Source organism: Pan troglodytes, chromosome 8 (genome assembly GCF_028858775.2).
Source record: "Pan troglodytes isolate AG18354 chromosome 8, NHGRI_mPanTro3-v2.0_pri, whole genome shotgun sequence".
NCBI lineage: Eukaryota > Metazoa > Chordata > Mammalia > Primates > Hominidae > Pan > Pan troglodytes.
Window position 1 is genome coordinate 112360882 of NC_072406.2, and position 17294 is coordinate 112378175.

A 17294-nucleotide genomic window follows, 5' to 3' on the forward strand; every position below is an offset into this window, starting at 1 on the left:
ACCTACTATGCTACTATGTACCCCCAAAAATTAAAAAAATTAAAACTCCGAGTGCAAAAGAAAAAAAAGAAAAAAAAATATTTTCTTGGCTGGGCATGGTGGCTCACGCCTGTAATCCCAGCACTTTGGGAGGCTGAGGTGGGCAGATCATGAGATCAAGAGTTCAAGACCAGCCTGACTGACATGGTGAAACCCCGTCTCTATTAAAAATACAAAAAAACTTAGCCGGACGTGGTGGCACGCACCTGTAATCCTAGCTACTCAGGAGGCTGAGGCAGGAGAATCACTTGAACCCAGGAGGCGGAGGTTGCAGTGAGCCGAGATCATGCCACTGCACTCCAGCCAGGTGACAGAGCGAGACTCCGTCTCAAAAAAAAAAAAAAAGACAAAAAAAAATTTTTTTAATTTTCCCTCTCATTTATTTTTAATTGACAACTAAAAATTGTATTTTTTATTGTATACAACATGCTGTTTTGAAATGTGTATATACTGTGGGATGGCTAAATCAAGCTAATTAACATATGCATTATCTCATATTTATTTGTGGTAAAAAATTTTTTAAAGAAATGGGGCTCCCTATGTTGCCCAGGCTAGAGTACAGTGGCTATTCACAGGCATAGTCATTGCACACTATAGTCTTGAACTCCTGGGCTCGAGCGCGCCTCCTGCCTCAGCCTTCCAAGTAGCTGGAACCACAGGCACACACCATCATGCCTGGCCCTGAAAAGGAAAAAACTGATACAAGTTCTTGATTCTGAAACTGAAGGATTTCCAAAGTGATTTCAAATTAGGGAACAAACTCAGAGAAGATGAATGACTTGAGAGTCACTTACTTCAGTGTCTGAGTAACCAAATGGAACCAAGATGTTATATGGTTAAAAACGAACAAGAGAAGTTTATACAGAAGATCCATGGCAAATTCTTCAAAAAGCCAAAAAGAATGAAATGCTACTCACCGATATGGAAGCCTCTCATAATAGGTCTTTTCCAAAGCAGCAAAATGGTATCTTGGTTTCAAGCCCATGGCAAGACTGGAAACCAAAGCAGAACCACATTTTTTGGTATCCACTTCTCCCTAGTAAACAAAAACTTAGTCATCCATACAGACCAAAAGTTATCAAGAAATGCAAATAAATAATAAGACATTTTGAAATGTCTTTGAAATTTATACATGAATACAGATGTGGGCAGAAGGAACTGCACATTGAATTTCATAAGTATGGCAATCAGAGAAAAAATCTTAACAAATAAGGGAGCTGAACTATTATGAATGTAGAAATAGGAACAACTGTTGGAAGCCAGAGATTAAAAGGTAACTCCTCCATATCAATACCCAAAACACAAATTATTAAAACCTTTTTTGGAAAGTAAGCTCTCCCTCTGGAGCCCACAGACTGGGCTTCTAGTTTTGGTTTGTTTGTTTTTTTTTTTTTTGAGATGGAGTCTTGCTTTGTCACCCAGGCTGCTAGAGTACAGTGGCACAATCTCGGCTCACTGCAACCTCTGCATCCTGGGTTCAAGAAGTGATTCTCCTGCCTCAGCCTCCCTAGTAGCTGGGATTACAGGCACGTGCCACCACGCCTGGCTAATTTTTGTATTTTTAGTAGAGATGGGGTTTCACCATGTTGGCCAGGCTGGTCTCAAACTCCTGATCTTGTGATCCGCCCGCCTCAGCCTCCCAAAGTGCACGCGTGAGCCACTGCGCCCAGCCTCTAGTTTGTTACGTAGTGCATCTGTAGTTCACAGGTCCAGACAGTCATAGTCAATTCAGAAAATCAAAGCGAAAAGCTAGGCTTCAGGGCTCCTAGGATCCACAGAATATCTGGTATAGAGTACTCAAGGACTTCATCACCAGCATATAATCCTTTATTTTGCTTCAGTCAAGGAAGTGGCAGTTTGAGGAAGGGCATAACCACACCCTTCTTAAGTAATATGAAGTTTGCTCAAAGTTATTCTTGCTCCCAGAATATCCCCAGATTCTGTTAACAACCAATTAAGTGATCTCTCACCCACAGCATTATTTATGAACTCTATTCTAAGAGAAGGTATTACTTGGAAATAAGCTAACAAAGTTTGTTTTCCACTACATAAAGCAGGAATTTCCTTTTGTCTTATGCTTGTTTCCCTCAGGTTTCTGCTGAAGGGCAGGGAATTAGCTTTGAGGTCAGTCCTAGCATCTTAGGGACTGGTGAAATATACTTTTCTCCTCCATAAATATACTGTATGGTTATTTATAGGCATTGATCAAAATCAATTTTTAGCTCCCTGCAAAACAAAGGGGCCTCATTTTCTCATCCTTCCTTACAGAGCATCACATGTGTCTTTCTCTCTTCCTTCATCACTTTAGCAGCCCTTCTCTCGATCTTCCCTAGCTTTGCTATATCCTTGTGCTCCAACCAGCTCTACGCCTTGTATTCTACGTAAAGAGTAATCATGGGTTTGTCAAAAAGGAAGAGAGCATCCTCCTTGATAATGCCTGGTATCCTGTTGGCCTTTTTGGTCATGGACACATGGTGCTGAAACTGGCAAGGGGTGGTATACAGGCTCCACTTCTGGATCATCACTGATAATCCTGAATCCGACCATGGAGATTTGTTCCCAAATGCATTCTTACATTTCCCTTCAATGAAGCTCAGCCCGTGTTTTCTGCCCTCACACATAACCTTTTCAAAATCTTCCTTAGGCTTACTTCCACCAGTGTAGTATTTCACTCCCCATGATAGTTGTCACTCCTGGTGTACCATCCTTTTCAAGATTACTCATAAAATATTAAAATCTGGCCAGGCATGGTGGCTCACGCCTGTAATCCCAGCACTTTGGGAGGCCAAGGCGGGTGGATCACTAGAGCCCAGGAGTTCAAGACCAGCCTGGGCAACCCCGTCTCTACTAAAAATACAAAAATTAGGCTGGGCGCGGTGGCTCATGCCTGTAATCCCAGCATTTTGGGAGGCTGAGGTGGGCAAATTACTTGAGGTCAGGAGTTTGAGACCAGCCTGGCCAACATGGTGAAATCCCATCTCTACTAAAAATACAAAAAAATCCGCCTGTAATCCCAGCACTTTGGGAGGCCGAGGCAGGCAGATTGTCTGAGCTCAGGAGTTCACGACTAGCCTGGGCAACATGCTGAAACCCCATCTCTACTAAAATACAAAAAATTAGCCAGGCATGGCAGTGTGCGCCTATAGTCCCAGCTACTTGGGAGGCTGAGGCAGGTGAATTGCTTGAATCCAGGAGGCAGAGGTTGTGGTGAGCAGAGATGGCGCCACTGTCCTCCAGCCTGGGTGACAGAGCAAAACTCCATCTCAAAAAAAAAAAAAAATTAGCCAGGCGTGGTGGCGCATGCCTATAATCTTAGCTACTCAGGAGGCTGAGGCAGGAGAATCATTTGAACCCGGGAGGAGGAGGTTGCAGTGAGCCAAGATCGCACCACTGCACTCCAACCTGGGCGACAGAGTGAGACTCCATCTCAAAAAAAACAAAAAACAAAAAACAAAAAAATTAGTGAAGCCTCAAAACATTAAGAGGCTTAGGAAAGGGCACTTGAAGCAGAGAATATAAAAAACCATTCCTTTATAATTAAGATTTCAGCAGTCTCATCTATGAATCACACTTTCATGAAATTAACTTTTGCTTTGATCAGTTGACAGAGCTTTTAGAATCCTGAAAATTTTCACAGAAGACTTCTAATAAAAGGTACCCAAGAGCTAAAATACTCAATATACACAGGAAAAGAAAAAAGTCCCAACTCAAGCCAGTGCAATTTGCTTTTAGAAATTCCAACTAAACAAGCACTACTCACAGAAGAATTCCCAAAGTTCCCCACATACTTGGGCCATGGGGATGTGAGCAAGATATCAACACCCTTAAACTGGGAGGTTGTACACAGCATCGTTCTCAGAGAAGACACATCCTTGGGACTAAAACTATAACCTGGTACTGGCTCATTTAAGGATTCTGTCCCACTGAGGTACACAATCTGCAGCCCCGAGCTTCCAGTGAAGATACCTTTACGACCTGGGTTCAAAGAAAAATGAACAAATTTTAGTCAAAATTGCAGAATGAAAAGCCATCAATAGGGGGATGAATCTCCCATGACTCTCCTATGTCCCTGCCATTTTACATGTCTGAAGTGTAAACTCTCCAGCAGCTCCCTTCTGGCTGCTAGGCATCAATGGTGAATGGCTACAACAGTATTCCTGCTCAGTAAATATGAACAGCCCTACGTGGAGGCTGCTGGAGCCCACGGGCCAGTATGTTTATGCCAGGTGCCTTACAAATATTACTGGACAAAGTTGGGAAGAGAAGATTAGGGAAAAGGCTTTCTGCGTTCTAGAGAAGATTCTACATGGACTTAAATGCAGACATCTGGACACAGGAAAAGGCAATGCGAAGAAAAATACAGTTCTAAGGAAGCTACAGTCTAGAAAAGATGCACATAGTGAAACCCCATCCCTACTAAAATACAAAAAATTAGCCAGGCATGGCAGCGTGTGCCTGTAGTCCCAGCTACTTGGAGGCAGGCAGCAACTTCCAAGTGAAGGAAAACATTTGGAAAGAGCAAGTGTTTAGGAAAAATTTAAGACGCTACTCTCTTCTACGGTTCTTCCTGGCTTGTGGCCTTGTTTCCATTCCCTCCTGTTGCCTTCAAGACCTTGCTCCATCAATTTTCACTTCCCTTTTATCTACTGAGTCTACTCAGCTGGCGCTTTTTGTTCAGAAAAAAATATGCTCAATCATCGCCATCCAAAATGAACACACATACTAAGAAACTTCCTCCTCTTCAGTTTTGAATTTCTGAAGACTCGTCCATGCTAAGTGCTTTACCTTTTTTTTTTTTTTTTTTTTTTTGAGATGGAGTCTCGCTCTGTTGCCAGGCTGGAGTGCAGTGGCGCAATCTTGGCTCATTGCAACCTCCACCTCCGCCTCCCGGGTTCAAGTGATTCTCCTGCCTCAGCCTCCCAAGTAGCTGGGACTACAGGTGCCCGCCACCATGCCCAGTTAATTTTTCTATTTTTAGTAGAGATGGGGTTTCATCATGTTGGCCAGGATGGTCTCAACCTCTTGACCTCGTGATCTGCCCACCTCGACCTCCCAAGGTGCTAGGATTACAGGTGTGAGCCACCACGCCCAGCCTACTTTATTAGTTCCTTAACCCCCTGCAATCAGTTTCCCTCTCCCATCACTCTCTTAAAGGTCACCCTATATTTGCCAATGTTCTCCTGAAACTATGTTATCTTCACTAGATTCCATGAAGTTGACAATATCTTTACCTCTCCAACAGTCCTCTAAGCACTTTTATGTCTTTGTTCCTACCCCCTAGATGAAGATATACCATCCCCACCCACCAAGGTACTATCATCAACCTGCTTCCCTTCTGATTGTATTTCTTCCTTAATAATTTGATCCTCTTCTCAGCTCTATTTTTCATCATTATGGGACCAACTCTCCAAAGCCTATACTCTTCAACACTGATACTCTAGAAAGAACTCTCGGACCAGCACAGTGGCTAATGCCTGTAATCCCAGAACTTTGGGAGGCTGAGGCGGTTGGATCACCTCAGGTCAGGATTTCGAGACCAGCCTGACCAACATGGTGAAACCCTGTCTCTACTAAAAAATACAAAATTAGCCGGGCATGGTGGCACACACCCGTAACCCCAGCTACTCAGGAGGCTGAGGCAGAAGAATCGCTTGAATCCGGGAGGCAGAGGTTGCAGTGAGCCAAGACTATGCCATTGCAATTCAGTCTGGGCGACAAGAGCGAAAGTCCATCTCAAAAAATAATAATAATAACTCTCACTTCCAACTATATGTTGGATGTCCTACCAGTATTTCAAGCTCACTATCACATGTTCACTACCAAGTTCATTGCTTGATCCTCCTACTGGATCCAAAAAATCTATTTCACAGAAATAACCCAAGTACCTTAGCTGCTCTTTCCTTTCCTGGCACTAAATTCATATAGTAAAATGGCTGCCAAATATCTACAGTAATGCCCTTAATCCAAATCTACAAACTATACCAAGAACTGCATAAGTCAGGCTCATGTTAAAATCTACAACAGAATTTCAAAATGCGTATCTGATATGTGTAGTTAAAAATAAACAGTGCTCACTTCAGCAGCACATATACTAAAACTGGAAAGATAGAGTATTAGCACGGCACCTGCACAAGGATGACATGCAAATTCATGAAGAGTTCCATATTAAAACAACAAAACAAATAAAGTCCTTCCTTCAATTTTTGCTTAAAGAAGTCCCGCAGGATTAGTGCAAAATAAGACTGGTAACGGGAGGGCCATAGCCAAATAAAGACTAAAGGCCAAGATGAACTATGATGGGGAAGGAGAGAGAGGACATTTACAGCAAAGGAAATGAAGAAGTTTTCTAGAGAAATAAGACCAACAAAGAGGAAATGTGAAGAATAGTAAATTCAACTAAAAAAAAAAAAGCCGAGCACAGTGGCTCACGCCTGTAATCCCAGCACTTTGGGAGGCTGAGGCAGGCGGATCACCAGGTCAGGAGATCGAGACCATCCTGGCCAACATGGTGAAATCCCATCTCTACTAAAAATACAAAAATTAGCTGGGTATGGTAGTGCGTGCCTGTAATCCCAGCTACTCGGAAGGCTGAGGCAGGAGAATCACTTGAACCAGGGAGTCGGATGTTGCAGTAAGCCGAGATCATGCCACTGCACTCCAGCCTGAGCAACAGAGCAAGACACTGTCTTAAAAAAAAAAAAAAGAGTTGAATGATCTAAGAGGCAGCAGACTGCCAGCAGGTGGGGGGAAAACAAAAGCAAAATTTGACAGTGCTTTTGAAAACGGCCAGACATTGAAAGAGCCACTAAAAGCAATACAGAGGGCTGTGGAGGAAACAACTTTAAGCTGGAACTGAAGAGTGTACCTAGAACCAGAAAAAGGAGAGTAAAAAAAGAGTAAAAAGCCCCCAAAGAACAGCACTAAAAACCTGAGTTGCCAAAACCTTAGAGTGAAACCTAGAGCTATAAATAGTTGGGAGGCTAATTAACAAGTAAGCTGTATATACCTAGCAAGATTGTATGGTAAAGCCACATACATGAAATTTCCTTTGTGTGAACATAATTTATACCTTAAGTATCCCATATACTGTAGACAAGGAGTTTATCCCTCCAGTTGGCTAAACAAGTGTGTACCAGGTTGTGGGAACACAACGATATTGGGGCTAAGTGGTAGAAATAATAAAGAAAAAATGCCACTGTCCTAAAGGCATTGTCCTAAGGGCACAGCAGCACATATACAGACTCTGGGAAAAAACCCTCCAAACCCCATTATCTCAGGCTGCAATCACTGAAAAATCTAGCCAAAAATTTCCTGGGAGACTAATTCCTGAGAACACTATATTATGTTCATTACAAATACAACAAATATCGGCCAGGCGCAGTGGCTCACGCCTGTAATCCCAGCACTTTGGGAGGCCAAGGTGGGCAGATCACGAGGTAAGGAGATCGAGATGATCCTAACACGGTGAAACCCTGTCTCTGCTAAAAATATTTTAAAAATTAGCCGGGTATGGTCACACACGCCTGTAATCCAAGCTACTCAGGAGGCTGAGGCAGGAGAATCACTTGAACCCGGGAGGTGGAGGTTACAGTGAGCCAAGATTGCGCCACTGCACTCCAGCCTGGGTGACAGAGCAAGACTCCGTCTCAAAAAAAAAAAAACCAAAAAAAAAAAAAAACCAAATACAACAAGTATCAGCTTACCCAGATAAGTAATGTTTTCAGCTAATTCACATCCATCAGCATCCTGGAAATATTTTACTGTTTCCTGGTTATTAGCACCAAGCACATATGTCTGAATAGGAGCTAGTGAGGGAAACAGACATGACACCATATAGTTACCAGATCTGCTTTAGAACTTAAGATATGCCTCTCTATAGAAAAAATACTTATATTAAAAGTAAATAGTCCATGCATTCACATTCCCCATATTTAGCAATCCTAAATGTGGAACAGCTATCCACTAAGGATATACTACACCCAACCTTGTAGCTTGACTATTTTATTTATTTTATTTTATTTTCTTTGAGACAGAGCCTTGCTCTGTCGCCCAGGGTGAAGTGCAGTGGTGCGATCTCGGCTCACTGCAATCTCCGCCTCCCAGGTTCAAGCAATTCTCCTGCCTCAGTCTCCCGAGGAGCTGGGATTACAGGCATGCGCCACCATGCCCTGATAATTTTTATATTTTTAGTAGACACATGGTTTCACCATGTTGGCCAGGCTGGTCTTGAACCCCTGACCTCAGGTGATCCACATGCCTCGGCCTCCCAAAGTGCGGGGATTACAGGCGTGAGCCACTGCGCCGGACAGTCTTAATAATGAAAAGCAACTTAAATTCTTAAATACTGAAAATAATTCTTAAATTCTTAAATAATGAAAAACAACTCTGCAAAAACTCTGGCCCTTGGAATTTTATTAGAAATCATATGTTAAATAAAAATAATTTCTATACCTTTCTTGATGCCAGTCTTATATTCCTCCCATTCAGCATCTTGGGTGGAGCCAAAGAAATTTCCTACACACAACAGCAGCTAAAATGAGTTTTTTAAACAGATATATGAGATTTTAAAATATCAAACAGTACATAATTGATAGTAATATTCGACTAGTTATTTAATAGTTTCAAATCAGTTTTTAATTCTTAATCAATTTGCAGATTTCAATATACAATTCTTTAGCAGCAACTGTTAACAGTTACTGATTCTATGAATTATTAAGTTTTGGCTCTTTGGCTGTCAAATTCAAGTTAGAGATGGGTAAGAGAGAGTCAAGGAACTAAACTTTTAAAATAAGTTAGAATTCAAGTGCTCCTCAAATTCCCAGTCCCACTCTGCCACTCATGGCTCTCTCCACATATCCTTCCCTGGAATATACAGTCACATAGAAATAGATCTTTAAAGAATCCCCGTGTGAAACAAAAAAACTTAAAATATTAGAAACTCTGAGAAATACAGGGTATAAAAAACACATTTCCTGCCTGTTGTCTTTACTCAACCTTTAACCCAATGAACAAATTATCTTCATACCTGGAATACTCTCTTCTGTACTCTTAGGAGTTTACAGTCTAGTTGGCAACCATACACAACATTCATATAGAGCTTTTAAGCTTGTGATGGGTTGGTATGTATGTTACCTGACTTAATCCTCATCACATTCATGAAATAGATCTGTGCTTCCCAAACCCAGAGGTCAGAATCACTTAGGGAAGTGTTGCTAGTCTGTTTTCAGTTTTTTGTACAGTGATAAAGTAACAAGATTCAAATTCAAAAAATATAAAGATCAATAGTAAACAGTAAATAGGTCTCCCTCCCCCAGCCACTCAGCAGCTACTAAGTTCCTATGCTCATGAAGGGAGCTCAATTTAACAAAAATGGTATGTGTTCAATCAAGACTTAAAGGAGTGCAAACTTGATTTTTATGTGTGACTACAAAGGTAAAATTAAATTCAGTAAAAACAAACATCTTACATCAAAGTTTCCACTTTTCTTCTGAATTGCTTGAACTCTATTGAATAAAATATCAAACTTTCCTTCAACATCTCCACAAGCCAAGCTGCAAACAAAGAGATAAACATTATAGCAATTCAGGAAACAAATGGGCCTGCCGGGTTTGGTATATACTGGTCTTTCGGATTAGATAGATACATGATCTAGTCTCTCTGCAGTTACCTTGCAAGGTTCAGTGCACGTAAACCACTGGGCAGATCCACTGAGGGTCTCACCAACACCTCCCACTCGCCATATCTAAAATGTAGCTTATCATTTACTCCACAATTGAGCCAGCTTCTTCTCCCCATTCCTAAGTTTTGTGGACATGTCTATGGCTGACATGATCAACAAAAGTCAAAAATCCCCCATCCAGTCACCAAGTCCCATCAATCCCTTTTTCCAAACATCTTTCACATTCATTCTATCCTTCTTATTTTGACTCCTCCTATCTTAGTACAGGGCTTCAGTCATTCATTTGATAAACAGGTACTGGACACCTACCATACGCTAAGTACAATATGCCAAGTATACTACGCTAAACACATGTTAGCAGTACAAGGTGGAGGAAGACTCAGTTTAAGCCTCAAAGAGTTTATAATCAGGGAAAGGAAGACACTCTCATCATTATAAATTTATAAGAAAAGGGCTACAACAGAGGTATGTGTGAAGTGTTATGGGGCAGGAAGTAGAAAATGGCAAGAGCTGACATTGGTAAGGTAAACTGGCCCTACGTTGTGAAGTGACTTTTACTATCATCTCATTTCTGAGATTTTCTAATTCTGATTTATGCGGTTTTTCCACGGCTTATATCATTTTCTTAATGTCTTTTAACTCATCTTGAAATATTAAAATTTTATTGTTTTGTGAGTGTCTCTTTCTGGCGTGCTTTTATTGTACACCTCGCCAAACTTTTTTTTTTTTCTTTTTCTGAGACAGGGTCTCACTCTGTCACCCAGGCTAAAGTGCAGTGGCACGACCTTGGCTCACTGCAACCTCCACTCCACTCCACCCCACCCCACCCCCTTCCTATGGCAGAGGAAGAATCAGACAAAAATACAATGCATCTAGTGTTAGATTCAAAGTAGAGAATACATTTATGTTTCCTCTAATGCCTTCTCTTCTTCCTATCCATCCTACAGAAAGTAGTCCGTTTAATGTTCTTTCCTCAAAACATTAAGAGGTTCCCCACTGCCTATAGAACCACAGCTTTCCACAGGCCCTGACCTGTCATCTTTCTAGTACTTTCTCCAAGTTTTCTTAACTGAACTGGCAATTTGATTACTCTCTGCCTCTGTCATTCCCTAGGGTAGTTCCACCCTACCCATCCTAAATCCAAGTTTTTCCCATCCTTCAAGGTTTAGCACATTTCTGAAGCCTTCCTGGCTGGCTCAGAAGTCATTACCTTCTCAAAAACTCAGAAAACCACATTACAGCATTTCAGAGAAAGCTTTGTCATAAACTAATATGACTTTTATTTATATTTTGAGCACCACCTCCTCTAGGAAGCCTTCTAGTACCTATCAGTTACCAATTTCTAGTGTTCCCATAGAAGCCTGCATTTCTTCCATCACAGCAGTTGTCACACGGAATTACCATTGTCTCTGGGAGATCCACTGTCCAGTTTATACATCACCGGTGCCTCATCTCCTCATCTGGGCCTTTTTCCACTGTTCTCTATCCCACTGAATAAAGACAGAAATCTATGACCCAACAGGGCCAGCTCCTTTTCACTCACAATTAAACCATCACAAGCCTTGTTGATTTTACTTCCTTAATAAACCCTGAATCCCTAAACTATTCCTCTGTCATCACTCTACCTAATCCCAGCTGTTCTCTACTTTGGCTCTGATTTGTTCTCCACATTGCAGACAGAACTGCTTTCCAAAATGAAAATTTGATCATGCCAAAGCGTTCTTAAGCATTTCAATAACCTTTTTAGGTTAAAGACAAGAATACAGTTATGTGCCACATAACAATGTTTCGGTCAACAAGGGACCACATATGTAATGGTGGTCCCATAAGATTATAATGGAACTAAAAAATTCCTATCGCCTAGTGATGTCTAGCCATTTGTAACATCATAGTGCAATATATTACTCATTTGTTTGTGGTAATGCTGGTATAAACCTACTGGGCTGGTGGTTATAAAAAGTGTAGCACATACAGTTATGTACAGTATACAATATTTGATAATGATAATAAACAACTATGTTACTGGTTTATGTATAATATTTAGCATGCTATGGCCAGGTGTGGTGGCTTACGCCTGTAATCCCAGCACTTTGGGAGGCCAAGGCGAGCAGATCACAAGGTCAGGAGCTCGAGACCATCCTGGTTAGCACAGTGAAACCTCGTCTCTACTAAAAATACAAAAAATTAGCCGGGCGTGGTGGCGGGCGCCTGTAGTCCCAGCTACTCAGGAGGCTGAGGCGGGAGAATAGCATGAACCCACGAGGCAGAGCTTGCAGTGAGCTGAGATCGCGGCACTGCACTCCAGCCTGGGCAACAGAGCAAGACTCCATCTCAAAAAAATATATATATATTCAGTATGGTATGCTCTTTACTGTTTAGAGTATACTCCTACGTATTCAAAAAAAAAAAAAAAAAAAGTTGACTGTAAAAAAGCCTCAGGCAGGTCCTTCAGGAAGTATTCCAGAGGGCACTGTTATCATAGGAGATGACAGCTTCATGCATGTTATTACTACTGAAGCCCTTCCAGTGGGACAAGATATGGAGGTGAACAGCAGTGATACTGATGATCCTGACCCTGTGTAGGCCTAGACTCGTGTGTGTGTCTTAGTTTGCAACAAAACAAGTTTAAAGCCAGGCACAGTGGCTCACGTCTGTAATTCCAGCACTTTGGGAGGCTGAGGCGGGAGGGTAACTTGAGCCCAGGAGTTCAAGACCAGCCTGGGTAACATAGCAAAACCCCCTCTCTACAAAAAATACAGAAATTAGCCAGGTGTGGTAGCTTCCGCCTGTAGTCCCAGCTACTCAGGAGGCTGAAGTGGGAGAATCACTTGAGCCCAGGAGGTTGAGGTTGCAGTGAGCCGTGATTGCACAATTGCACTCCAGCCTGGGCGACAGTGAGACCCTGTCTCCAAAAAAAAAAAAGTTTAAAAGGTAAAAAGAAAAAAAAAAGTAATAGAAAAAAGCTTGTAGAATAAGGATATAAAGAAAATATTTTTGTACAGCTGTACAATGTGTTTTGTGTCTTAGCTGTGTTATAACAAGAGTCAAAAAGTGTAAAAAAACTTAAAGTTTATAAAGTAAAAGTTACAGTAAACTAAGGTTTACTGTTGAAAATAATATTTTAATAAATTTAATATAGGTGAAGTGTACAGTATTCATAAAGTCTACAATACTGTAAAGTAATACATTCACTCACCTCTTACTAACTCACTCAGAGAAACTTTCAGTTCTGCAAACTCCATTCATGATAAGTGTCCTACACAGGTGTGCCCTTTTTTTTTTTTTTCCTGTATACAGTATTTTCTTTTTTTCTTTTTCTTTTTTTTTTTTTTTTTTTGAGACAGTCTCGCTCTGTCGCCCAGGCTGGAGTGCAGTGGTGCGATCTCGGCTCACTGCAACCTCTGCCTCCCAGGCTCAAGCCATTCTCCTGCCTCAACCTCTTAGAGTAGCTGGGATTACAGGCGCCCGCCACCACACCCGGCTAATTTTTGTATGTTTAGTAGACACAGGGTTTCACCATGTTGGCCAGGCTGGTCTTGAACTTCTGACCTCAGGTGATCCACCCACCTCGGCCTCCCAAAGTGTTGGGATTACAGGCATAAGCCACCACACCCGGCCAGGTGTTTTCACTGTACCCTTTCTATATTTAAATACAAAAATACTTACCATTGTGTTACCATTGCCTACAGTATTCAGTACAGTAACTTGACGTACAGCTTTGTAGCCTAGGAGCAACAGGCTATACCATTTAGCCTAGGTGTACAGGAAGCCATACCATCTAGGTCTCTGTAAGTACACTCAAAGATGTTCGCACAATGACGAAATCGCCTACCAACTCATTTCTCAGAACATAACCCTGCTGTTAAGCAATGGATTACTCTTATTTCCCAAGGCTCAATCCTAACATTCTCGGGAAGCCTTCTTGACTCCTACCATTAAGCCAAATACCCCTCTTATGCACTCTCCCAGAATCACGAATATTTTCTTCCCAAAAGTTACCACTATTGCAATTTTTTTTTTTTTTTTTTTGAGACAGGGTTTCAATCTGTCACCCAGCCTGGAGATCAGCAGCACGATCACAGCTCACTGCAGCATCGACCTCCCCAGGCTCAGGTGGTCCACCTGCTTCAGCCTCCCAATTAGCTGGGACCACCACGCCCGGCTAATTTTTTTTTTTTTTCTGTATTTTTTGTAGAAACGGGGCCTTGCTATATTGCCCAGGCTGGTGTTGAATTCCTGGACTCAAGTGATTCTCCTGCCTTGGCCTCCGGAGTCGCTGGGATTATAGGCGTGAGCCACTGCGCCTGGCCCTATCACTATGGTAACTTTACATTTATCTGAATTCCTTTTTTTTTTAGACGGAGTCTCACTCTGTTACCTAGGCTGGAGTGCAGAGGTGCAGTGTCGGCTCACTGTGCAACCTCCGCCTCCGGGTTCAAGCGATTCTCCTGCCTCAGCCTCCCAAGTAGCTGGGATTACAGGCACGCGCCACCACGCCTGGCTAATTTTTTTTTTTTTTTTTGTATTAGTAGAGACGGGGTGTCACCACGTTGGCCAGGCTGGTCTCGAACTCCTGACCTCAAGTGATCCGCCCGCCTCAGCCTCCCAAAGTGCTAGGATTACAGGCGTGAGCCACCGCGCCCGGCCATTATTTGTATTGTTTTTTGTTTGTTTTGTTTTGTTTTGTTTTGAGAGTCTCGTTCTGTCGCCCAGGCTGGAGTGCAGTGGCGCGATCTCGGCTCACAGCAACCTCCGCCTCCCGGGTTCAAGCGATTCTCCTGCCTCAGCCACCGCGCCCGGCCCATTATCTGGATTCTTTAGTACCTGTTCCTCTAGACTCTACGCTCCATTAAAGCAGGAACTCCATCTGTTGCAACACCTAGCACAGCGTCCGGCACACTGCAGTTCTTCAATAAATACTTGCTGCATGAAGCCCTCTCTTCACCACCACCCCCACCCCTCCTCCTCGCAAAAAAAAAAAAAAAAAAAAAAAAATGCCCCAGGGAAGGGTCCCTATCTACTCTGTCCACCACTGCCCAGGGCCCATCAGTGGGCCCAATGGCTATTTGGCGAGTAAATAAATGGGGTCAGGAGAAACGAAGAGGAAAGGATGTGTCAGAGGCCAGGACTGCCCCCTAAGACGGAGGAGGCCTAACTCTGGGAGCTTCCGCCTCTCCCAACGAGCGTCGCCAAGAGAAACCCCCTCAGAAGCGAAAAGGGCCAGGAAAAGAGGTCAGCCCCGGCCAGGCAAAGACATCACCTAAGCTCCCCAGCAGCCCCATGTCTCTCCGCCTTTTCCTTCTCCCTTCCCGTCATGGGAAAGACTCCCGCCCGTGTCGTCACCTACACACACGAAAGAGACACAGGGAGAGAGGCTTCCATTCACGGTCACTCACAGGCGCAGCGGTTTCTGTGCCATCTGTCCGAATAGTATGGGTTGTGACTGCCACCTAAAATTGGGAATGCGAATCCGCGCTCCCCGGAAAAATGCGACCGCGCAACAATCAGACGTCAGCGCCCTCCAGCCAATAACGGTTCACTTACTTACGGAGACCGCCGAGGGACAGACGCCTCTCTCAGGTGTTTGCGTCTCAAGGAAGAATCAAGAGGGAAAGGGAGGAACGAAGCGGAGAAAGAGGAAGTGACCGAAAGGATTCCAACTGTGATTTTTTAAATTAAATTTCAGAGCACTTGAAGCGAATGAATGGCTAGGAAGTACAGAGCACAATGTCGGGTTCTAACCTAACCTAACCTAACCTAACCTAACCATATCGGTCTAGTGGGCAAGACAGACCCCCTCTATCCACGTTTTTTGTAAGTTTTTAACCTATCAAAAAGTTAAGAGGCCGGGCGCGGACGCTCACGCCTATAATCCCAGCACTTTGGAAGGCTGAGGCGGGCGGATCACTTGAGGTCGGGCGTTCAAGACCAGCCTGGGCAACATGGTGAAACCCCGTCTCTTCTAAAAATACAAAAATTAGCCGGGCATGGTGGAGAATTGCTTCAACCAGGGAGGCGGGGGTTGCAGTGAGTCAAGATCGCGCCATTGCACTCCAGCCTGGACAACAAGAGCAAAACTCCGTCTCAAATTAAAAAAAAAAAAGTTAAAAGAATAATGGCTATTACCTTGATTCAGTAAGTCTCAGCATGTTGGCAAATTTGCTTGTGTTCTCTTTCTCTCAAAGTGCCCAAGCCCTTCCATTCTCACTGAATCATTTGAAAGTAAAGTACAGGCCGGGCGCAGTGGCTCACGCCTGTAATCCCAGCACTTTGGGAGATCCAGACCATCCTGGCTAACACGGTGAAACCCCCTCTCTACTAAAAATACAAAAAATTAGCCGGGCATGGTGGCACGCACCTGCAGTCCCAGTTACTCGGGAGGCTGAGGCAGGGGAATCGCTTGAACCCAGGAGGAGGAAGTTGCAGTGAGCCGAGATCGCGCCACTTCACTCCAGCCTGGGCGACAGAGCGAGACTCCGTGTCAAAAAATAAAATAAAATAAAGTGCGGACAACAGGAATACATCTGCATTCATCTGTTAAGATTAGGATATCCTCCTACATAACCGTAATACTATTAACACAGCTAAGAAAATTAACATTAATTATTCAATAATATTACCTAATATACATCCATATTTAAAGTTCTCCATTTGTCCCTACAAATTGATTTTATATTTGGGGCTTGTTTTGATTCAGATGCAATCAAGTTTCACACTTGCATTTGGTTCTGTCTCTAGTTTATTTTAATCTACAAAAGCCCTCCTACCTATTTGGTTTTAGTTTTTGTAATATTGACTTTTTTGAAGGGTTCAGGCCAAGTGGTAGGAAACAAGTGTGTAAGGAAATGGAAACAAGAGAGAGTTCCTGACGACTGAGGGGAAAGGAAGACTCATCAAGGGCATCTAAATAATTCAAAATTAATAAAACATAAGATTAAAGAAGAACTACAGGCTACATGAACTCAACTACAGTTGAGTTCATGTTTATTGCAGCACTATTCACAATAGCTAAAATATGGAATCAACCTAAGTGTCCATCAATGGATGAATGGGTAAAGAAAATGTGGTATATATACACAATGGAATATTGTTCAGCCATAAAAGGAATGAATTCTGTCATTCTCAGCAACATGGATGAAACTGGAGGTGATTGTGTTAACTGAACTAAGCCAAGCACAGAAAATACAAATATTACATGTTCTCACTCACATGTGGGAGCTAAAAAAGTGGATCTCATGGAGATGGAGGTAGATTGGTGGTTACCAGAGGCCAGGAAAGGTAGTGGGGACGTGAGGATGAAGAGTTTGATTAGTGGACACAAATACAGAAGAAATAAGACCTATGATAGATCAGTAGAGTAACTATAGCTAATGTTAATCTATTGTACATTTCAAAATAGGTAAAAGAGAATAATTCAAATAATGTTCCTAGCATAAAGACAAGATAAATATTAAGGTGAAGGACATCCCAATAACTCTTGATTTAATATTTACACATTATATACATGTATTAAATTATCACTTGTACTCTGAAAATACATACATCTATTACACATCAATAAAAAAACTCATCCATT

The 17294-nt window shown here is 42.5% G+C and overlaps 1 protein-coding gene and 1 non-coding gene across 29 annotated transcripts in view; one reads left to right on the forward strand and one right to left on the reverse strand.

Moving 5' to 3' along the window:
* The window catches only part of CWF19L1 (CWF19 like cell cycle control factor 1), a 35412-nt gene extending 20170 nt beyond the window's left edge, over window positions 1-15242 (reverse strand). For 3 of the 28 annotated variants that reach the window (XR_010159746.1, XR_010159744.1, XM_016962400.4), the window contains exons 1-6: window positions 15115-15242; window positions 9506-9590; window positions 8491-8569; window positions 7743-7844; window positions 3800-4014; window positions 957-1075 (exon numbers count right to left, since the gene is read on the reverse strand). Coding sequence is in view for 21 of the 28 variants with exons in the window: in XM_016962400.4 (XP_016817889.1) it covers window positions 957-1075; window positions 3800-4014; window positions 7743-7844; window positions 8491-8569; window positions 9506-9590; window positions 15115-15137 (623 nt within the window). In the remaining 7 variants the exon portion in view is untranslated. 28 annotated transcript variants of the gene reach the window in all.
* LOC112204641 (U6 spliceosomal RNA) lies at window positions 6107-6209 on the forward strand. Its single transcript, XR_002938314.1, has one exon. It is a non-coding gene; the product is annotated as a U6 spliceosomal RNA (small nuclear RNA).
* Window positions 15243-17294: the final 2052 nt, after the last annotated feature.